Source organism: Mirounga angustirostris, unplaced genomic scaffold, assembly GCF_029215605.1.
Source record: "Mirounga angustirostris isolate CCGP_5_RB_7025 unplaced genomic scaffold, mMirAng1.0.hap1 SCAF_16, whole genome shotgun sequence".
NCBI lineage: Eukaryota > Metazoa > Chordata > Mammalia > Carnivora > Phocidae > Mirounga > Mirounga angustirostris.
In genome coordinates this window covers 53,711,548-53,734,747 of record NW_026991724.1, presented here as the reverse complement: position 1 = coordinate 53,734,747, position 23,200 = coordinate 53,711,548, and the positions used below count along the sequence as shown (strand labels likewise).

Here is a 23,200-nt window from a genome sequence, read left to right as displayed (position 1 = left end):
CCCAGCGCCCAATACCCTGGCTGCACCCCAGGGCCCTGCCTCCTGCACGTCACAGCCCACCAGCACCAAACGGTCTCAGCCTGGATCGGGGGCCCCAGCACACCTGAGCCCCCACCTTCCCCCTCCCTCCACGGCGATCGCGGCTCAGCTGGGAGCCCCGCCCATGCCCTGGCCCCGCCCGTGGCCCCGCCCCACCGCGGCCCCGCCCCTTACCTGTGCCAGGCGGCCCTGGAGCTCGTCCACCTCGCGGGCACTCTGCTGCTGCAGCTCCTGCACTTTCTGTAGCTCCTGCACCCGCGCCTGCAGCACCTCATCCTGCCGCGTCACCTGCAGCAGCGGCTTCACCTGGCGGGGGGGGGGGGGCGGGGGGGGCAGGTAAAGGTGGGCGTGGCTGGCTCCATTGGCCCAGGAGCTGAGTAAGCACTCACACCCTGAGCCGGGTTCCAGTGGCAGCTCCGGAGCTATGTGGCTTCCGGCGAGCTCGCTAATGTCATCTATCGAACAGGGATGGGAACAGCCCCTGCGCCATGGGGTTTTCGGGGTTTTCGCAGTGGGTGAATGAGCTGACACTAGTGAAGAGCCTAGAACAGCCCGGGGCAAAGGCAAGCCGCACTAAACGTGTTCCTTCTTCGCGACACTAACCCGGGGCGACAAGAGACACTGGCGCCGCCGTTCTGTAGCACAATGTCCCTCAAAGTTCCCGAGTCCCGGGTCTGGGGTAAGAGATGCACTTTACGCGGTGTGATTCAGGTCGCGGGACACATGCCACACACACATAACCAACTGAAAGGACAGGCTCCTCCTTGCTGAGTGGGATCCCCTCTGATCATTGCTGTCCCACTGCTTTCTGTTTGGTTCTTCTCGACTCAGCTCGGTTCTTTTTCTACAGTATTGTATTCTCTTCTGCCCTAACTCATGGCATTTAACACGGCCACGATTTTATATTTATCTGTGAGACTCATTCGCTGATGCCGGTCAATGCCCATGCCCAGGACCTGGGGTAGGCCAGCTTTCTCCTAAAGGGCCAGCTCGGAAACGTTTGAGGCTTTGTGGGCCACCCTGTCTCTGTTTTAACAACTCCACTCAGCTGCTGGAATGCAAAGACAGTCACAAATAATGCGTTAACCGATGGGCATTTACAAACACAGGCACCTGGACCAGGCCACACTTTGCTGACCCCTGCTCTAGACTGTGGGCTCCATGGGGCAGGACTTTGCTTTTATTCACCATTTTATCATGATCCCCCCCAAAGTTATTGGCACATAGTAGGTGCTCAGTTAACACTGGCTGAGGGCACGTAGGCTGATTGCTCCCACACCGTATTCGGAATTACACTGAATGGCTGGGTTTTTTGCCTCCAAATTTCGAACTTCCTTCCTCCTCTCCAATTTCCCACTGGGGGAACACACTGCCCCCCATGCTCACAGGGGGCCTGACCACCCGGCTCTGCCCCTCTGCTCCAGGCGGGCATGTAACACCAGCCTGGCTCATCTTATGTGTCCTGATGAGTCCTGGGGTGGTCACATGACCCCAGCTGGCCAAGGGCAAGTCAAACCTGGGACTCTGGCTGGAGCTTTGGGATAGGAGAAGACCGTGCTGGCCTAGCTGGTCAGGGGACAAGTCTCAATGGGCTGGTGGCCCCCATGTGGAAAAGCCTAGAGGTGATCACCATGAGGAAAAGCCAAATGGGAGACACAGAAGGTCAGATAATTGACATCACTATTTGGGCCCTTGTGCAATAAAGGGTTGACTCGGCAGGCCTGCATTGTCCAAACCCTGCACCTTTCATAGAAAGGCCTGGCCCTTGCTTGGCTCCTGGAAGATAATCTGCAAGCTCTTGGAATATTCTGACTGATAAGAGTGACTTTGTTACCTGGGTATCTTGGCCCCCATGGCATCAACTTGACCTCTGGAGGGGCTGGAGACTGAGTAAGATCAACCACATAGGGGGTCAGCCATGCCTATGTGACTGACCCCCCAATAACAAGCTTGGACACTGAGACTCAGGGGAGCTTCCCTGGTTGGCAACAGCCCATATATGTTGTCACACATTGTTTCTGGAAGACTTAAGCACTGTCCACATGACTCTGTGTCGAGAGGACAACTGGAAGCCTGTGCCTGGTCTCCCCCAAGCTCTGTTCGGTGCACATTTTCCCTTTGCTGACTTTAATCTCTATCCTTTCACTGTAATAAACCATAACCATGAACAGAACAGCTTCTCTAAGTTCTGTGAGTCCTCCTAGTGAATCATTGAATCTGAGGGGGTCTTTGGGACCCCTGACTTAGCCCTGGATCCAGCTGTTCCTGAAGCTATCCTCAATCTTTTATTCATGTTGGTTTGAGTCAGATTTTTTTGGTCACTTGCTACACCAAAGAATCCTGGCTAACAAAGACTGGGCTGATTGGTCCCATTTTACAGATGCAGAAAGCTGAGGCCCAAACAGAGAAAGCCACTTGGCCCCAATGTGCTGTCTCCTTGCTGCTCAGACCACTTCCCCAGGCGCCCTCACCTTGATGAAGAGTCGCCACCACTGCCAGTGTCTCAGCTTGAGGTAAGCGGCACAGTTCCTCTGCATCACCCTCAGGGCACTCTGCTGCTGCTGTCGCTTCTGGAAGGCTCTGGGTGGGGAGACGGGCAAGTGGGAGAGTGGAGGCTCAGCCCCTCCAGGCCTGTCCCCTTTGAAAGAGAGCACAGCTCCCTTCACTTAGTCAACCACTGTTGAGGGCCTACGTGTGCAAGCACTTTCTAATATTGGCAGATCCTGTTGCATATAGTCTGTCAGTCCTTTGGCCTTTGACTCTCTCTGCTCTATCCCTGCTCTCTGTCCACATAACCCTAGTTCAGGCCTCCTCTTCCCCCACCTGAACCCTCACACCAACCTTCCAGCCTCTAATCTCTTCCCTCCAGTCCATCCCCAACCTGCCTCCCGAGGGGGTCTTTCTACACCCAGAGCTTACCCTCCCCTCCCCTGCTCACAGCCCTCCCCTGGCTCCCCAGCACCTCTGGACAAGGTCCCCACCCCTCAGCCTGGTGTTTGGGGGAGTCCTTTGTTCTCTGATCCTCCCTCTGGGCCATTTCAAGGGGGAAGGAGACTCTCCTGCAAACTTCTCACATTCCTGAAACACATCAGGCTCCCACTTCCCTGGGTCTTTGAATCAGCTGTCGCTCCTGCCTACAACACCTGTCCCATCCTCCTTCGTCTCTCTGGCCATCAAGTGGGACCTGGATGCGTCCTGGTCTGCTGTAGGGTCTCCACACTACACCTGGACAACCATCAAAGCACATCCCATTCCAGACTGTGACGCTTTGTGCCCGTGTATGTCTCCCCCTCCAGGGTGGAGTCTCTTGAGGCACTGGCCGGAAGGGTGACCACCGTTCCCTGTTTGCCCAGGGCTTTCTTTGTTTTAGCCCCAAAAATCATGCATCCTGGGGAACCTCCAGTCCTGGGCGAGGCAGGATGGTTGGTCACCCTATGGCCAAGACTAGCTCTTCTCTGTGTCCCCGGCACCACTCAGCACTGGACCTGGCATATGTGGGCCCTCAGGGACTGCAGCAGCAAGAAGCCTGGGCATCTGGTGGCTCCACCCCTTTGTTTCCCGGCCCTTCTACCACCTCAGAGGTCCTGACCCCTGGAGCCCTCTGGTCAACCCTTCCCTACCCCCAGCCTTGGCCAACGGGACCCAGGAGACAGCACGGTGCCCTACCTGCGAGCTAAGTACCCCCGGGCAGCTGCCTGGAAGGACACGATGATGTCTGTGACCTTCAGGTCCCGCTCCTCTTCCAGCTGGGCCAGGACCCCTGCCCGGAAGAAGATCTTGCTCTGTCCCACACGGTAGAGGTTGGGGTCCAGTTCTAGGGCCTTGATCTGTGAGGGGTGGGAGAGGGGTGATGAAGAGGAGGGGCGAGGAGAGGGCGGTCCCTGCTCCCCTCTTCCACCGCCTGGGACCCTGCATGTGCACCCGTAGACACCTGCAGCTCGGGCTCTGCCCCACACTCACCATCTTCTCGCAGGCCTGTTTCCCATCCATAAAGCCCTTGGGGATGGCACTGGGCGTCAGGATCTCATATCTGCCGGGGGGAGGGGAGGGGTGGGTGGGGAGTTAACAGCACACTGTCACTGAGCTCCTGCCCCACACACCGAGCACCACACACTGGGCTAAGAGCGTTAACACCACCCACGACAGCACTGACCCCCAGAGCGGCCACCCCTTGGACACTCACTGCGTGCTGATCATGAGTGTTCTGTCACCCCACCAGCATCACTGAGATGCGGAACACAGGTGGGTCTCGGAGTGGAAATGTGAGAATGCCTGCCAGTGACAGCTGATGTCTCTGAAGACTTCTTATTGGTCAGGCCCTGAGCTAAGTGCCGTGCAGTGGCTTCTTCCCAATGTCTAAGCACGACGGAGAATGAAACGGGATACGGTTCATAAACACATACGTGCGTGTCCTCAGAGCCCTTCCCCTGCTGTGCCCTTCCTTGGATCTCAACATTTTGTAAAATATCATGCATCATGTACATAAGACATGTCCTGTGTTAACATGACATATTTTATGACTGGTGATTGACAAGTGTGTGTGTGTGTGTGTGTCTCTGTGTGTGTATCAGGGTTGCTCAGTCACCAGGGGTGGGCTGTTAAAATGCAGATCTTAATTCAGTAAGTCTGCGGTAGTGCCTGAAAATGTGCATATCTAAGGAGCTGCCCAGTGATGCTCATGCTGCTTGTCCCGGGGACCGCACTTTGAGTGGCAGACTCAGAGCTGCATTGTCCAATAGAGAAGCTACTGGCCACATGTAACTACTGAGCCCTTGAGACGTGGCCCAGCCATCCGAGGAACTGTATTTTTAATTAATTAATTAATTATTATTAATTTACTTTTGAGAGAGAGAGCACAAGCAGGCGGGGGGGCAGAGGGAGAGGGAGAAGCAGACGCCCCACTGAGCAGGGAGCCCGATGTGGGGCTCGACCCCAGGACTCTGGGATCATGACCTGAGCCGAAGCTAAGACACTTAACTGAGTGAGCCACCCATGTGCCCCAGGAACTGGATTTTTTAATAATGTCTTTTTTTTTTTTTTTAAGAGAGAAAGAGAGCACGCGTGTGCGTAAGTAGGGGGCTGGGGGGTAGGGGGAGGGTTAGAGGGAGAGGAAGAGAGAGAATGTCAAGCAGGCTCCACACCCAGCAGAGTCCGATGTTTGCCAGATCTCACGACCTTGAGATCATGACCTGAGCAGAAACCAAGAGTCATGGGCTTAACGGTCTGAGCCACCCAGGCGCCCCTATGACTTGCTTCTTAAACTCTGGTATTTTCTGTTCTATCCCTTTCTATTGCATTTGTAAAGAAATGCAGATCGCCACACACAGATTGCCGCATAAGGCAATCTTTCTCTCGGGGAACCACCTGAGCGGGGTCCTGCTCTCCCATTCCACAGAGGAAAAAGCTGAGACCGGAACCAAAGGAACTTGCCCTGACTCCCCAGACTCAGAAGTAGCAGTGGGGGGATTTGGATGCAGATGGGGGGGGGGTGGGTTTCCAAACCGAGCTCCGCCCCATCGCACTCACCGCTGCCGGAACTCCTGGAAGAGGATGCGGTTGGGGAAGCCCTGGCGACAGATGCGGATGCCCTCCAGGACGCCGTTGCAGCGCAGCTGGTCCAGCACCAGCCGAGGCTCCAGCTTGCCCGCCTGCGGAGAGCGGGGACGGACACGCGGGGTCGACGGCGGCCACATGGGGGTGCCACGCACCAGACGGCAGCCGCCTGGGGGAACCAGGACGGGCCCTTCGGGAGGGTCAGAAATCCTCGGAGATTTCACACGGGTCAACCTACACTTACTGAGTACCTACTGCTTAGCCGCAGGGAGGGCGGGGAGTGCTGAATCTGCACTGGGAATAGTTGGGGAAAGGCCTCACTGGGAAGGTGATGGGTAAATAAAACCCATACATCATCATTTTGGAGTAGCTAACTTTTGTTGCCTTTTCCTTCCTTCCTCCCTCCCTTCCTTCTAAAAAAAAAACCCTAAACAGTACAAAAATTCAAACTCAACATTCTAAAACAGAACTCTTGCCTTGTCCAGGCCCCCAGAGTGGGCAACACAATCCCCAGTTTCTTTCTTGTTTTTTTGGTTTTTTTTTTAAAGTAGGCTTCACGCCCAGCATGGAGCCCAATGCCCTGGGCTTGAAATCACAACCGGGAGATCACCCTGAGATCAAGACCTGAGCTGAAATCAGGAGTCAGACTCTTAACTGGCTGAGCCACCCAGGCACCCCACAGTCCCCAGTTTCTAATAGAACTTTCTAGATCGGTTGTTCTCAACCCTGGCTACACACTGGCACCCTCTAGGAAGCTTTAAAAACAAAACAAAAAACACCAAAAAAACAAAAATCCAACGTCCGGGTCACAGCCCAGGGTAGAACGTGAATTTCTGGGGGGTGGGAATAAAATATGAATACCACCATTCTGGATCTTTTTCTAGGGCCACTGAAGCATATATATCTTATATTTATGCATCCGTCAAACATTTATTGAATATCCACTGTGTGCCAAGCACTGTTCAAGGCACTGGGGACCCAACAGTGAAAAAGCAGATAAAAGCCCCCGCCCTCAGATTGTTTATGTTGGGCAAAAGGGAGTTTCCCTTTATTACTATATGTGTACCCCCTTCTTTAGCAATAGGCTCACTTCTTCAGGAGAGAGCTACTTCTCCCCTGTGGCTCTCAGTCCGTTAGTGGGGTGGGCACAAGACCCATCCTGGACCAATGAGGACCCTGGACAAGAGGCTCTCTTTTCCCTCCATGGTTGCTGAACTGGGAGAACCAAAGTTTGGAACTACTGGGGGCTGCCTTATCATCCTGAGGGGAGTAAGAGAAAGAAAGAGAGCGAGAATGAGATTCCTTCAGAGTAAAGACAACATAGAGCCAAGCAAAGGAAAAAGACCCCTGACACCACCATTTGGGCACCTGGATCCAGCTATAACTGAACCCAACCGTGGGATTTCAATTATGTGAGATTATACATTCTCATTTTGGCTTAAGCCACCTTAGTTGACTGTCTCACAGTCAAAACACCCCCAAGGAAATAGCTGGAAAGAACTGTAGTCGGAAATGATATATAGGATGGCCTCACATTGATATTTTCTTCCTTCTTCCCTCCATCCCACTCTTTGACAAAATATTGGGCAGGCTTGAGTGGGGGAGGTGCCAGGAGGGCCAAGAGATGGATTACATTACAGGGGACTGAGAAAACACATAAATATGTAGTATTTTGTGGGATCCAGATTTCTCACTGTCATACACACAGAAAGAGTCACAAATTTGCATGAGGAAAAAGTTATAATGAACTCTGTGATGCTGAGACAGAACTTGGCATACTGGTGTGAACTCACAGTTTTCAGTATGTAGGGATATTTACAGAAATCAACATAGATATAAACGTGTGTATACAGGGGTGCCTGGCTAGCTCAGTCGAGAAGCACGTGGCTCTTGATCTCAGGGTCGTGAGTTCGAGCCCCACACTGGGTACAGAGATGACTTAAGAAAAAAACGTGTGTGTCGACATGCGTGAATACACGTCTATACGTATGTGTATATATTCACTTGTGTGTATGTATATGCAGCTGTTTGCTGAGAGGTTCTAATACCACTGAGCACACCTAACAGCCAGATCTTAGACTCTAAGCACCATTCCGCTAAAAAGAACCAGGGCTCCTTGGGAAAAAATGGGTGAATCTGTGTACCGTATTTCATCAAATATAAGCCTCCATCTATTGCAAAATGCTGTTATTTTATATACTATCACGAAAGAAAAACTCCTATCAATTAACCTCTGACAGGTTGATTGTAGGCCACACCCCCAACTTCAGAGATGCTAAAGTGTGAGAAATAGACGTGTCTTAGGTTTGGTAAGATAGGATATTTGCAGACATCTCTCTCTCTCTCTCTCTCTCTCTCACACACACACACACACACACACACACACACACACACACAGAGTAAACCACAGTTCCTGTTTTCTGAGGACAGGGTAAGCCTCGGGCACCTCATTTTGTATTTCATTTTCACCCATGTTGACCCTTCTCTACAGGGCCCATTCTCTGATTTTCCTAACAAGAAAACCTTTTGGTGGCCCGGGAAGCCAGGCATGGTCTCCCCACCCGGACATGACACCCCCAGCCCCAACAGCCTTCATTCCATCCCCTGCACCTTTCATGCTCCAACGTCCCACCAGGCCTTTGCACAAGCTATTCTCTCCTCAGGATACCACTTATCCTTCAGAGCTCAATCACCACCACATCCAGGGAGGCCTCCCTGACATCACAGACCAGATTAAGCCTTAGCGGATACTTACCACCCCTACAAATCCAATTGGACATTCATTATGGTTGCTCAGTTGAATGTCTGTGCTCCCCCTTAGACTGTGAGAACAGGAGTTGGCTGTGCTTTTCTCTCGAAAGTATCGCCAAAACCTGGCCCTTAGTAGGTGCTCAATAAAATTTAAGTCCCCTGAATTGAATGAATGCATTTTCCTAACAGAGCACTGAGCCTGGGAGGGAAAGCAACTTGCTCAAGGTCACACAGCCAGTCTGAGGTGAGCCTGGCTCCAGCCAAGGTCAGTGGCCAGGCCTTTACCCCCTGCCGGAGTTGCCCCCCTCCCCAGGCCAGTCACTCACCCTCTTCTCATGGTTGGGAACGATACAGCGGACGAAGCTGGGGTTGGTGTTGCTGAGTGTGGCCATGAGGCGGCTCAGGGACTCCTTGTAGAGCTGTCCCACGGTTCGGAACATGCCCCGGCGGGGGCGGCCACCCGGTGGGCCATCCCCAAGGCTGCTCACCTGCTCCAACCCCACGATGCCCTCCACTGTGGGAAGAGGAAACAGATGTAGAGAAAGAAGGGGGTCAAGAGTCAGTTGTAGGTGGACTGGTTAAACTTGGTTAAAGTTCAAGGGTCTTATCATTTCTAGGACCTGTCACTTTACATATGAAACACCGGTAAGTAGGTGTTATCAGCCCCACTGGACTGACGTGCAAACTCAGAAAGGAAGCTCAGAGAGGGTGGAAGACTGCGCCTAAGGCCACACAGCTTAGAAATGCAGATCTACGATTTGAACCCAGGCAGGGTGAGTCCTCTGGAACCCTGGCCTCTGACCTCTGTCTTCTCCAGGATGCAAACTGCATCTCCATGTTCCTTATCCACAGGTGCTGATAACAACAGCACCCACTTACCTAGCACTTCCTCTCTGCCAGGCGCCACTCATTTATAAGCCTGGAAGAATTGTTCCCATTTTACAGGCACCGAGAGGGTGCCAGGGATCATGAACGCAGCACGGTGGCATTTTTAGGAACTTAAAACAATGTCCCACTAAAAAATGTAATAAAGCCTGGCTTTTATGTGCAGTGTTTAAAAGAAGACAGACGGGGGATGCCTGGGTGGCTCAGTCAGTTAACCGTCTGCTTTCGGCTCAGGTCATGATCCCAGGGTCCTGGGATCGAGTCCCACGTCGGGCTCCCTGCTCGGCGGGGAGCCTGCTTCTCCCTCTGCCTGCAGCTCCCCCTGCTTGTGCTCTCTCTCTCTCTCTCTGACAAATAAACAAAATCTTAAAAAAAAAAAAAGAAGAAGAAGACAGATGCTTCCACTGAACTATTTTTCCAGTAAGGCCTGATCTTGTCATTTGATGGTGTCACTTCAGCTACTGAGAAATACTTACTCCTTTACCTCGAATTCTGTCTAAATCCTGCCAGGTTTCTGCAGCTGGGGCAGACTCTGACGTCCTGCAGCCCTCAGCAGGGAGGCTCACTGGGGTCAGCCAGATAATCCTCACTTCCAGGCAGGGCCTGGTGTGCAGGGGGGCTCACGTACAGCCTCTTCCTCCCCAGGTTCAATGCTCCCTCTCACCGCCAGACTCCCGGCTATTATCAAAAGGATAATTAAGTTCTTACAGCCCCGAGAAGAGCAGAGGCTCTGGGACCCGATGTCCTGGGTTCAAATCTCAGCTCTGTCCCTTACTGGCTGTGTGATCTCAGGTAGGTGACGTAACCTCTCTGGGCTTCAATGTCCTCCTCTGTAAATGGGGATAGTAGTACTAACACCTGCCTCACTGGGTTGTTTGGAGGATTCTAGGTTAGGAATCTAGGGGTTAGGAATCGTAAATGGGCTTTGCACATAGTAAGTGCTCAGTAAACACCAGCTAGTATTACCGCAATTGCTTTCCTTTTACATGCAGTTTAGTTAGAAGGGTATGCTGCTATGGAGAGTGTGGGAACTGCTAAGGGAGGCGCCAAAGAAGGGGAAGAAGGGCAAGAGTCCTCCATGTGGAGGAGAGGGGACAGATGTTCGAAGTCAGGTACCCGGTCTGACAGGCCCACCCACCTCGGCCGGCAAATCTCACCAGTCGATGCACAGCAACACCCACCCCCTGACGGAGAAATAGCAGAGCCTCGCCTCCCTGAAGATCCTGGGGGCGACGGTGGGAAGGAGCCAAGGAAAGAGAATTGCTGGAAACCCCCGTGTTCTTGGGGGGTGGGGAGAGGACAGATGAGGGGAAGGGCAGAGACATGGAGGCGGGAGATGCAAAGGGAACAGCAAGAGAAGGGAGGAGAGAAGGTGGCAGAAAAAAAAGAGAACATTATTAGTCAACAGCACAAGGCAAAGCAGGAGGGAAAACTTCCGTGTTGGCTGTGAACTTCTAAAGCCAGGGGGACTGTCCCGTTCACCTCTGTGTCTACCCACTGAGGGCATCAAAGTTGACTGAAAGGATGAATGTCCTTTGTGAGAATTTAATGCCAAGGGGGAAAAAAATCTGTCTCCCTAGAGGTGGAATCTATCTGTTTGATTAGGTATCCCTTTTTGCCCTGGCTGCCAGGAAGCTCGAGGACTGACTCGATACTCCTACCCAGTTTGTTGCATTTGCCTCTCTGAGGAGAGGTTGTCTCATCTGCCTTTCCCCCTGGGCTACTGGGATGCTGGGCACCCGACTCTGGGCTCAGGGCAGCTGTCATAGAGACTGATGCACAAACAGCCACCTTCCCCATCCCTCCCTGTGACTTGCAGCTCCTTGAATTTGGGCTGCTGTGACTTGCTTTGCTCAGGAGAATCGTGGAAGAAGTAACACTGTGCCAAGTTCGAGTCCAGGACTCAACAGGCTTCCCACTTCCACTTGGCTCTTGGAACCCCTGGGGGGCCGGGCACCTATGAGATGGGGCATGTGAGGGATCATGGTTGGGGGTGTGTGTGATGTGTCCTTGAAGGGGACACAGATTTTGAAGAAGTGTGTGTTGGGGTGGGGGGATTTTCAGGCTGAGGAGGTGAGTCTCATAGCAGAATCTGATTCTGTTACTGGACATTGAACACTGCTTGTCAGTCCCTCGTGTATAAACCATGCAAGACACAAACATCAGATCTCTCTGTCTAAAATCAGCTCACCAGCATCAAGGCACCTCGTGCCCTTTTGTTCCATGAGTTCGTTTGGGAACCATGCATCTTGCTTATTTTTTCTCTTGTCTCATTGCATGGGCTGGGACTCACAACTACGCTTTTCACTTCAAGAAAAAGGCTAAGGCAAACTGACAGATTCTGGAAGCCTTGAATCGGGAGAAACCAAGATGCTGGTTCCACCGGTTGTTAAAATCATCTCTTCTCTAAGGATGGGGAGGGGCAGACAAGGCTTGGAAAGCTCCGGGGTTCACTCCAAAGACATTCAGCCTTTCTGCCCATGCCTCCCAGAAATGCCATTCCAAAAAGACTAATGGCCAAATCCACATGGGCCTTGTTGGAGCAGGAAAGCTCTCCCAAATAACATGGAGATCTATTATTCCTTTCTTCTTCCCTGGGGGCCCTGACAGGAACTTTGTGAGAGCCAAGAAAGCAGAGCCCCAAAGCCGACTAATCTTTAAGACACCACGCTGCTGAGTTCTCTTGTGATTAATTCTTTTTCAGTCAAATCTCTTGATTTTTTCTTTTTTAGGGATCAAATGCCATCTACAATGAATAACTTTCTCTCTTCCTTTATAATATTCATATAGTTATTTCTTTTTCCAGTCTGATTGCAGAGACGAGTATTGCTAAAACCATGTTGCCCAGCAGTGGTGACCATGGGCATCCTCATCTTGTTTCTGATTAAGGAGGAGTGTGTTTTGTCATTGAGCATGATGCGGGCTTAAGATAACAATCAACCAACCAGTCAGTCAGTCACTGATTGGAAACACTACCCGGAGACCATCTGGCCTGCCTGCATCAGTTCCGTGTCTGAGCAGACAACTCACATTCAGAACTTAGCCTCTAGAACAAAGGTGTGGGCTGGGAAAAGAGATGCACAGAGTTCCAGGGACAGGGAAGCTGGGGAAGCTGGCCCTCACCATCTTTCCAGATCTCTGCCGTTAGCTTGTCTGTGCTCAGGTGAAGCAGGGCTGCGACGTTGTCATTCAGAGGGTCCATGTTTTTCATCAGCCACTCATTGGCCTTGTAGTCGACCTGGGTGCAGTCAGGCAGAGGAGGTGGTGAGTTTGCAGCTTCACCAGTTCTCCCAATTTCCCAAGGAACCTCCCAGAAGCTCTGGGACTGCCAACTCCAGGGCTCATCATGGATGAGAGAGCATCGGTGCCACCTTGTGTCCGTTCGCAGAACTGCACCCTCCACCAGCAGGGTCCCTCTCCCTCTACTTCCCTTATCTGTCCTCTGACCACCCAGAGGACCGCATCCACCCTCACTTTTTCCTTATCCATTCTATTCCAGCCACACTGGGCTCCTCACTGTTCCTCAAACACACAAGCTCATTTCTACCTCAGGTTTACCCCTGCCATTCCCACCGCTTGTGATTCCCTCACCACGGATTTTCACACGGCTGGCTCCTTCAGAGTATTCAGGGCTTTGCTTCGAGGCTCCCAGAGTCACAGTCTTGACCAGCACAATCCCCCACACATGTGCCCCCCACCAGACAGTGGCTCCCTGAGGCAAGGGCTCGGATCTGACTCACAGCACAGGGCTGGGCCCATGGGAGGTCTTAGACAATGTGTGGAAGAGTCAGTGAGGGCTAGACACAGAGCACAGAGGTCTCCTGCCTCCCAGCCTCTGTATGCCGTTCCTTCCGCCTGGACAGCCCTTCCCATCCTTCACCTATCCTTTACTGGCTGTTACTCAACATTTGGGCCAGGGATTGGGAAACAATGGTCCACAGGCCAAATCCCACCTTTTTGTAAATAAAGTCTTATCGGAATACAGCCTTCATTTATATAATCATTTATATATTCCCCGGCGTGTCTTTCGCACTACAACGGCAGAAGCGAGTAGCTATGGCCAGAGACTGGCTGAAACTATGTACAGAAGATGTTTGCTGACCCTTGATTTAAGTTCCAGATCAAGCATGATGCTCGTCTGAAACCTCCCCTGGCATTCCTCCTCCGGGCTTTGACCCTACCCCCACTGAAGCATCTAGCAGCCATCTATCCTCGTGGTATTTGTCCCTCTCCCAGAGCAGGAACTTTGTGAGGACAGAAACCACGTCCGGCGTGGGGCCCCAGCTTTGCTCAGCACAGGGCTGAGCACACAAAAGGCACATCTTTGCCGAATGAGGGAATAAAATGCACATAATTCTCCTCACGGCGAACTCCTATCCACCCCTCCAAGCCTACTGGAAATACTCCCTCCTTGAGGAAGCTTTTGCTGACTTCATCAGAGTCCTCAGTCCTCCTTGGGCTTCCCCGGCCCCTGTCAGTGTCTCGTTCCAGGGGACATTTGGGGGGGGGGGGGGCTGTGTTCCCTCTGCACTCTCCCTGCATCTGCAGCCAAGTGGTCCCCACCCCCGCCCACGGGCCCCAGGGCCGGCCCAGCCACCTACCTTGCCTGCATAGTGCAGGACACTGAAGTCAGCCTGGTCCCGCAGGTTCCTTGGCCGCTGGAACTTGGGGTGGCCTCCTTGCTCCTGGGCCACCTTCTCTACAAAGGACTTGTCCGTGGCCTTTGGGAACCAGCACTCCTCGTCCAGCAGGGCCAGGAGCCCAGGGGGGTTAGCCTAACCACCAACAGGAGGGGAAGAGTACGTCAGATCCCCACACACTGGACTCTTAGGTTGCTGCTAACTTGTCGCTCTTGGAAGAGGCACATGGACATACAACAGAACACGGTTCCGGCTGTTGATGAGAGCTTTGGCTCAAACCAGGCCCCGCGGCAGGCACATCCGGGGCCTACGCATCTATAAAGCAGACGCTGTCATGAACTGATTTAGAGGCCGGAGGCCCAGCAGGGTAGGAGCGGGACTGAGGTCTCGGATCTCGTGGCTGGTGGAGGTGGGGGGGCGGCGGGAGGACCCCCAGGCTCACCGGCCGCTCGATGAGGTCGATGCAGGGCTGCAGGTCGAGGCCGAAGTCGAGGAAGGTCCAGGGGATGCCCTCGCGCTGGTACTCCTCCTGCTCCAGGATGAACATGGTGTGGTTGAAGAGCTGCTGCAGCTTCTCGTTGGTGTAGTTGATGCACAGCTGCTCGAAGGAGTTCAGCTGCAGGGAATGAAAGGACAAGTGAGAGAGGGGACAGAGGCGGGGGAGGGGCAGAGACTGCGGGGGCGGGGGAATGGAGACCAGGGTGGGTGGACAGACACCCAGAGGGAGGGGGACAGAGACCAGAGGGGGGGACAGAGACCAGGGTGGGTGGACAGAGACCAGAGGGAGGGGGACAGAGACCAGAGGGAGGGGACAGAGACCAGAGGGGGGGGACAGAGACCAGAGGGAGGGGGACAGAGACCAGAGGGAAGGGACAGAGACCAGAGGGAGGGGACAGAGACCAGAGGGGGGGACAGAGACCAGAGAGATGGGGACAGAGACCAGAGGGAGGGGACAGAGACCAGAGGGGGGGGACAGAGACCAGGGTGGGTGGACAGAGACCAGAGGGAGGGGGACAGAGACCAGAGGGAGGGGACAGAGACCAGAGGGGGGGACAGAGACCACAGAGATGGGGACAGAGACCGGGGGAGGGACAGAGACCACAGAGATGGGGACAGAGACCAGAGGGAGGGGACAGAGACCAGAGGGGGGGACAGAGACCGGGGGGAGGGGAGAGAGACCACAGGGGGGGGACAGAGACCAGAGGGGGGGACAGAGACCACAGAGATGGGGACAGAGACCGGGGGAGGGACAGAGACCACAGGGATGGGGACAGAGACCAGAGGGGGGGACAGAGACCAGAGGGGGGGGGACAGAGACTGGGAGGGGGACAGAGACCAGAGGGGGGGACAGAGACCAGAGGGGGGGGACAGAGACCAGAGGGGGAGACAGAGACCAGAGAGATGGGGACAGAGACCGGGGGAGGGACAGAGACCACAGAGATGGGGACAGAGACCAGGGGAGGGACAGAGACCACAGAGATGGGGACAGAGACCGGGGGAGGGACAGAGACCACAGAGATGGGGACAGAGACCAGAGAGATGGGGACAGAGACCAGAGGGAGGGGACAGAGACCACAGAGATGGGGACAGAGACCGGGGGAGGGACAGAGACCACAGAGATGGGGACAGAGACCACAGAGATGGGGACAGAGACCAGAGAGATGGGGACAGAGACCAGAGGGAAGGGCAGAGACCAGTGGGAGGGGGACAGGGCCAGAGTGACGGAGCCCTCCCAGCCCCAGCCTGGCACCAAGTGCAGACCTGGAAGATCTCAAAGCCGGCGATGTCCAGGATGCCCAGGAAGGAGGCGCCCTGGCGGGGACTGCGGTCCAACGCACGATTGAGGCGCAGGACCAGCCAGCGGAAGAGGCGCTCGTAGGTGGCCTTGGCCAGGGCCTCCAGCGCAAAGTCAGCCTGCGGGGGGCGGGGGGCACATGGTGAGGGCCCAGCCCGCCCCCGCAGCCCCAGCCCGCCCCCCAGCAAGGAGACACTGGTGTGGACGGGCCCCCGTCACAGCTCATCGAGAATGATGATGTTAATGATGATGCCAACCAGTTCAGAGCCCTACTACGCACCAGGCAGCGTGTGAGGCGCTTGGGGGCACGTTCATTCATCTTCCCCCCATCCCTCGAACCAATTTCGACAGCATAACAGTTAAGAGGGTGGACTCTGGAGCCTGACAACACCGGTTTGAATCCTGGCTCTGCCCCTCAGAAGCTCTGCGTCCTCAGGCATGTGGCTAAACCTCTCTGTGTCTCAGTTTCTTCATCTGTAAAATGGATCCTAACAAGAGTACTTCAGCTGAGAGTGGAACCTGGCCTCTCATGTGACCCCCAATCTCTGACCCCCATGTCCCCCACTGTGTCTTCTTCACCCTAGTACTTTGTTTGAGTGCCCAGCCTGGGGCCAGACGGAGGCCTCTGCCCAAAAGCTGGATTCTGAAAACCTCTAGCATGGCTTCACTTCTCCCCAGTCCCACCACCATCATCGCTTTCCTGGACTATGAGAGCAGCCGCCTTATGTCTCCCTGTTCCCACCCGTGCCCCCGGGATCCAGTTCTCCATGCAGTAGACAAGGGGATCTTTATAAAAGACAAACCGAATCAGGTTGCTCCCCGGCTTAAACCCCCACTGGCCTCCTACTGCTGTCTGAATGAAACTCACCTCCTTTCTGTGGCTCCTAAGACCCTGCACGATCTGTCCCCTTCCGACCTCTCTGACTGCGGCTTCTGCCACCCTCTGCCCCACTCTCTAGCCTCACTGACCACCTTGACAGTCGCAATTCACCAAGCCTGTTCCAGCCCCAGGGCTGTTCCCTCTGCCTCAAACCATCTGGGTCCAAACTCAAACATCACCTCCTCATGGAGGACTTTCCTGACCACATGAATGCCCTCCTTCACAGAAGTCCTCACTGCTTATGTATCTTCTTTTATGATCTGTTCCCTACTTCGGCCTGAGCTCCACCAAGGCATGGTCTTTGTTTCCATTACGACTTTTATTCCTAGCACCAGAACCTGAGCGGGCAATGGAGCGAACAATCAGCCAAAGTTTGTTGAGTGAGAGAAAAACCAGCATACGCTCCTTGAAGGCCCAGGACCCTGGCGCCTGGCTCTCCGTGCGCCCCGCCTGCCCCCCAGCCCCACCCACCTGTTCCTTGGTCTGAGCCTTCTGCACGTAGTCTCGGCCAACTTTGATGCGGGGGGTGAGCAGGGCACGGGAGAAGTCTGTCACCCCTAGTCCCAGGAGACGGCAGAGCTTCTGTGCAGCTGAGAGTGAGAGGCACAAAGGTCTGATCAGCCCCCAGGAGGCGGCAGCGGCCACTGAGCTCAGCGGAGGGGGTCGCCCCCACTGCTGGTGGAACAGACGAGGGGCCCAGCCTCTCCCACTAGTAAGTATTACAATCCTAAAAGTGTGTACGTCCTCTGGCCCAACAATTCTCTCTCAGGGACCCCAAGATGGGACAAATAATCCCGGAGGTGAGCAAAGACTGGACCAGGAGGATGTACATCACAGCCTTGTTGGTGATGGAGGAAAACAGGAAACAAGCTGAATGCCCAGCAACTGGGGATTGGTTAGGGAGTCAGGGATCCTCCATTTGAATACATGTTCTGCAGTCACTGAAAATTATTAGCACTCATTACACAGTACACTTAAGATGTGTGCATTTCACGGTTTGTATGTTTCACTCCAAAGAAAGAATTGTAAGCAAACACTGGACACCAGTAGGTGATATGCATATGCGAGTTGATGCATGTACATGTGAACTACTCATGTACATGCTGAAGTGCACAGAAATCTTCAAATTTGAAATGCACCAGACAACAGGATGGACAAACGATGTATGGAAAGATACACAATAAAGCAAGTGTAGAAAATGTCAATGGTAGAATCTAGGTGGTGGATATCTGGATGTTTGCTCTAAAATCTTTCAACTTGTCTGTATGTTTGGACATTTGCTAATAAAATATTGGAGGAAAAGCTACTGGAGTAAAAACCCATGGAAGTGGCCAATAAATAAATATTTAAAAGCAACTTGTTCTTCCCTATTTTTGTAGAGAAAAAAATTCATAAAAAATGGTAATTAAGAAATGTTTTCCAGCTTCTGTCACTTCCATAATGGGAAAACCATTACTACAAATTCTTAGCACCAGCAGAAAAGAGAAAGGAAAAGAACACATCTAGAAGGAAAAACACCAAATAAACAGTGATTATATCTGAGACCGTCGTAGTTTCTAATTCTTCTATGGTGACTTTGCATGGTACGGAAAGTACTTAAGAATTGTAACAAGTGGCCTGAAGAACAGCAGGGAATGTGTACTGGGGCGCTATGCTGCGAGTCACACGAGTGTTCTGGAGGCTTCTAAAGCCTCTGCTGTGTCCTTTGGCCCATGGACTGGTTCTCCAATGCACGTCTGCAAATGCAGAGAATGAAACACCCAGGATTTCTCAGGAGATTAATTATGCTGACATATGGTTCTACCCACAGACCCCAGAGGAAGAACCCCAGTAACGTTCTAGTTAATAACCTTGAAACGCTACCCTCAGTGCATTGAGGGAAAAAAAGCAAATTTCAAAATGGTCTACAAGGTCTGACCCCAATTTTATAGATTGAATGAATAAATAAATGTTCACACTTGCTGGGCGTGTGAACAGAGCCTCCAAGCACCACAGGTGACGCTGCTGATCAGCAGCGTGATGGGAGGGGCCCCTTTCCTCATATTTTCTGTAGTTGTATAGTTTTGGAAAATGAGCCCATAGGATTTTATAATCAGGACAGAAAGCTCTTGCTGTCTTGAGGGGGAAAAGGTGCGAAATGTGTTTCCACTTCTGTGACAATATTTCTGCTCTGATGTAGACAGAGAACAAAGCCCAGAGAGAAGTACCCCAAAATGTTGCAGTAATTACCTCTCAGGAGTATGACTGTGGGTCATTTCCCTGCTCTTATAGTTTTCTGTATTGCCAGATTCTCCCCCATCCAACTTGTATTATTTTATGATCATAAAGAAGCAAAGCTATTTCCGTTTCGATAAAAAAGGAGTATCAACTATAATTCTGCTTTTGAAAAGCAAAAAAAAAAAAAAAAAAAGTATATATATATGCGGAGCACAAAGGCCAGGAAGAGAAAAGCCCAATGCTAATGGTTTTCTCAGAGGGGCCGGGATGACGGGGGATCTCCGGCACACCAGTGTTGTTCAAACCTTCGGCAGAGAGGACACCTTTTCGAATCAGGAAAAGAGTGGGAGATGACATTTTGGTAAAGGATCAGCACAGCTTGGAGGCATGCCTGGCTGGGGAGCGGGGAGTGGGGGGGATGCTCTGTCTGGGGGAACAGGGAACACCGGGTCAGGTGGGTGGGCTGTAGGCCAGGTGGAGTACCTGTGTTGTCAGGCATGGAGGCTTGATCATTGTTCCGTTCTCTCTTCAGGACGATGTTGCCGAACTGGAGAACGGCTGAGACCATCCGTAGCATGGCTAAAGGGGCAGAGAGAGAGAGCAATCGCATGGAGCTCCAGACCCTGATGTGTGGTCCTAACTAGCCTTTTAAAAATCTAGCTGAAAAGGGGCGCCTGGGTGGCTCAGTTGGTTAAGCAACTGCCTTCGGCTCAGGTCATAATCCTGGAGTCCCTGGATCGAGTCCCGCATCGGGCTCCCTGCTCAGCAGGGAGTCTGCTTCTCCCTCTCCCACTCCCCCTGCTTCTGTTCCCTCTCTTGCTGTGTCTTTCTCTGTCAAATAAATAAATAAAATCTTAAAAAAAAAAAATCTAGCTGAAAAACCCTATGTCAGGGGTGCCTGGGTGGCTCAGTTGGTTAAGCACTGGACTCTTGATTTTGGCTCAGATCATGATCTCAAGGTCATGGGATCAAGCCCTGCGTTGGGCTCCACCCTCAGCGCGGAGTTCACTTGAGAATCTCTCTCTCTCTCTCTCTGCCCCTCCCTGCCCCCCGCTTGCATGCACATGTGCTCTCTCTCTCCAATAAATAAATAAATAAACTCTTAAAAAAAAAAAAAAAAACAACTCTATGTCAAATTACACCACCGCCCCTCAGCTTAAAACCCATCTGTGACACTGGGCAGGTCCTAAAACATAAGAACGGATACATGAATTCTGTATTTTATATTCAAGGTTTGTTTTAGCACCATTTGGTGTCTGCTTATGTCCGTTTTATAAAGCAATGCATGTAAGATTTAAAAGGGACACATGGGAATGAACGAAGAAAGTCTTAGGCAATGTGAAAAGATTTCCTTTTTTAAGATTCTATTTTTAAGTAATCTCTACACCCAACGTGGGGCTCAAACTTATAGCCCCAAGAAAAGAGTTGCACGCTCTACAGACTGAGCCAGCCAGGTGCCCTAAATATGAAAAGATTTCTAAACTATCAAGTGAAAAATGCGAGGTGCAGAGTGGTAGATACAGCATACCACTGTCTACATTTTAAAAAGGCAAAAAATATACAGTCGATTCTCCTTATCGCCAAGTTATGTTCTTTGTAGTCACCGTGAACACAAATTAGCAAATGCAATCGAATGCACTTATGGGAAATACAGGGTTTTGTTCCTGTGAGCCTCTGGTCATATTTTCATCAACTGATCAATAACATCACCTTGTTTTATATGTGTTTCAGTTCAAAGACACCTTATCTAATATATAATGTTGCTTCATTAACGTTGAGCTCACGGCCAACAGCTAACTCGAGCCTGGATTTCTGTGGACGCTCATCGGATTTCTGTGTTTTCTCCGTGAGACACACTACAGCCTTCTTGCATTTGGGGATACTAGCCAGCATTAAGCACTTTGCTTGGGGGACATTTTAGACAGTGAAGCCGTCAACAAGAAAAGCACAAGAAACGTGAAGAACGTGGCACTCAATAGCAGGCGAAAAGGGGAAAAGGACTCTGGGTCATGGTATGAGCTGAGATAGGAAGGCAGAGTACCGCTTTGCTGAACTTCAGCTGTGTGTGTGCTGGACAACTCAAGCTTTCCACCCCTGTGTGAATGACACGATGATCTTTACAAAAGCACCAGGAGTGCTGCTTTTGGGGGTTACGGATAAATTTAGCGAGTAGGCGAAGTCGCAAATGCAGAAACCACAAAAGAGGAGGGACTGTAAGCGCAGGCTAGCCCAGAGCTTCCAGAAAGCTCCTCGTGAATGGATAGTCAGTGCTGTCCCCTAGAGTACATCTCAGGAACTCCCAGGGGTTGGTTGGCATAACAATGGAGGCCATGGGGGCAATCTGTGGGGTGTTTCTGGATATCACAGGGCCCGCGCAGGTTGGGACCCAGATGGGGCCCAGGGCAGGGCCCTCTGCACCACACAGAATTGCCCACACCCCGTGTGACTCCTAAATGTCCCACTAGATGTCCGTGTCCGTGAAATAATGGCTTGTAATTATCTGAGTCCAATCCCAACTGTTTTATGTATAAACACAAGTGTTTTGTGTTTGGTTTTAATACACAGTGGATTTTTGGGGACGCCTGGGTGGCTCAGTTGGTTAAGCCTCCGACTCTTGGTTTCAGCTCAGCCGAAGGCACACACTTAACTGACTGAGCCACCCAGGCGCGCCCTTGGTTTCAGCTCAGGTAATGAGCTCAGGGTGGTGAGACTGAGCCCCGCGTTGGGCTCTGCACTCAGCACAGAGTCCGCTTGGGATTCTCTCCCCCCCGCCCCCGCTCAATATCTCTTTCTCTCTCTCTGTCTCAAATAAGTAAATAAATAAAATCTTTAAAAAAAATTATACAGTGGATTTTCCAGGAGGGTAGCCACTATGCAATCTGAGGAAAGACTGTGGTTGGTTTTGTTCAGAATTTTATCAAGATTTGGGCATCATCTCAGAACTCTGTCATCTCTGACAGCAAAGGGGCCTGTGACATTTGAATGGACCACATAACACGCCTACCTCAGGCTGGGTCTGTATCTGCTGCTCTCACGCGACCCTACAGATCAGCGCAAGCGCCCAGCTACCCCATCAACGACGCATTGCAGAACCGTTTTTGTGACTTACAGGTTCAAATGGACACTGACTTATTTTCACTCACTACATGCCAGGTCCTGTTCCAAACACGTACAAATGAACTCATTTAACCTTCATAACAACTCAGGGAGGCAGATCCTACGATAACATTTTACAGGTTTGTACTGGAGTAAAACCCCTTCACAGATAGGGAAATCAAGGCTCATTCCGGGAGCCAACTTGCCCAAAATCATCCAGCTCGTCAGCAAGCAGAGCTGAGGTGCAAACTCCAGGGTCTGACTCCGGGGTCTGCATCCTTTACGGTGGTGCTTCTCTTTCCTCCCTCTTCCAGCATAAAATTCTAATGTAAATGCGTAAGTATAGCCCACATACAGAAAAACGCACAAATCACACCCGTCAGGCTCGATGAGTTTTTACAGAGTGGATGCACCTGTGGAACCCACCCCTCAGAAGCCCCCTCCCCTGGGACGCCTGGGTGGCTCAGTCGGTTAAGTGTCTGCCTTTGGCTCAGGTCATGATCCCAGGGTCTTGGGATTGAGCCACACGGTCCGGCTCCCTGCTCAGCAGGCAGTCTGCTTCTCCCTCTCCCTCTGCCTGCAGCTCCCCCTGCTTGTGCTCTCTCTCTCCCTGACAAATAAATAAAATCTAAAAAAAAAAAAAAAAAAAGAAGCCCCCTCCCAGCCACTCACTGAACATGGACAAATTTCACAGTCATGGGGTCGAGCGGAAGAAGCCAGACACGAAAGCACACGTGCTGAATTTGTAACAAATTCAGGGACAAGTAAAACAACTCTAGCTCTTAGAAGCCAGAATTATGATCACACTCAGGGGTGGGGGGTGGGGGCGGCAGTTCTGGTGACGGGAAGGGACACCAGGGGGCTTCTAGACGCTGGTTATATAGGCTGATCACTTGCAGAAAGCCCCTGAACTGGATGCATAGGCACCAGGCGCACTTTTTGGTGTCTACGCTCCTACGCTGTTTACTTAGAAAAGGGGGGTGGGGGAGGAGGAGGGAGAGCACCTTCCCGGGAGACTCCTGCCAAAAATGCGTAACCTGAATCTAACCGCAAGGAAACACACCCAAGCGGAGACAAAGCAACTGGTCTGTAATCTTCAAAAGTGTCAAGGTCACCAACGATAAAGGAAGAAGAGTTCCAGACACACCAAGAGTAAAATGCGCTCGGTACGCATCGCGCGCGTACACATGCATGTATGTGTGTGTGCGCCCCTGTGTGTGTCCCTTACAAAATCTTTTTTGCTCTAAAGGACATTGTTAGGAAAACTGGCGTAAAGCCTGTAAAAAACATTTTTGTGTGCTATAAAGGGCATTGCTGGGACAATATGGTCTGTGAATGAGAGGA

At 52.1% G+C, this 23,200-nt stretch overlaps 1 protein-coding gene across 5 annotated transcripts in view; it reads right to left on the bottom strand.

The window, feature by feature from the left end:
• MYH14 (myosin heavy chain 14) overlaps positions 1-23,200 on the bottom strand; it is an 86,621-nt gene that overhangs the window by 35,220 nt on the left and 28,201 nt on the right. For all 5 annotated transcript variants that reach the window (XM_054511525.2, XM_054511526.2, XM_064581739.1 and 2 more), the window contains 12 exons: positions 19,244-19,339; positions 17,015-17,133; positions 15,630-15,782; positions 14,311-14,484; positions 13,830-14,003; positions 12,352-12,466; positions 8,670-8,857; positions 5,566-5,687; positions 4,000-4,069; positions 3,706-3,866; positions 2,511-2,619; positions 214-345 (listed from right to left, as the gene is read on the bottom strand). In XM_054511525.2, coding sequence (XP_054367500.1) covers positions 214-345; positions 2,511-2,619; positions 3,706-3,866; positions 4,000-4,069; positions 5,566-5,687; positions 8,670-8,857; positions 12,352-12,466; positions 13,830-14,003; positions 14,311-14,484; positions 15,630-15,782; positions 17,015-17,133; positions 19,244-19,339 — 1,613 coding nt within the window. The remainder of the gene's footprint in view (positions 1-213; positions 346-2,510; positions 2,620-3,705; positions 3,867-3,999; positions 4,070-5,565; positions 5,688-8,669; positions 8,858-12,351; positions 12,467-13,829; positions 14,004-14,310; positions 14,485-15,629; positions 15,783-17,014; positions 17,134-19,243; positions 19,340-23,200) is intronic.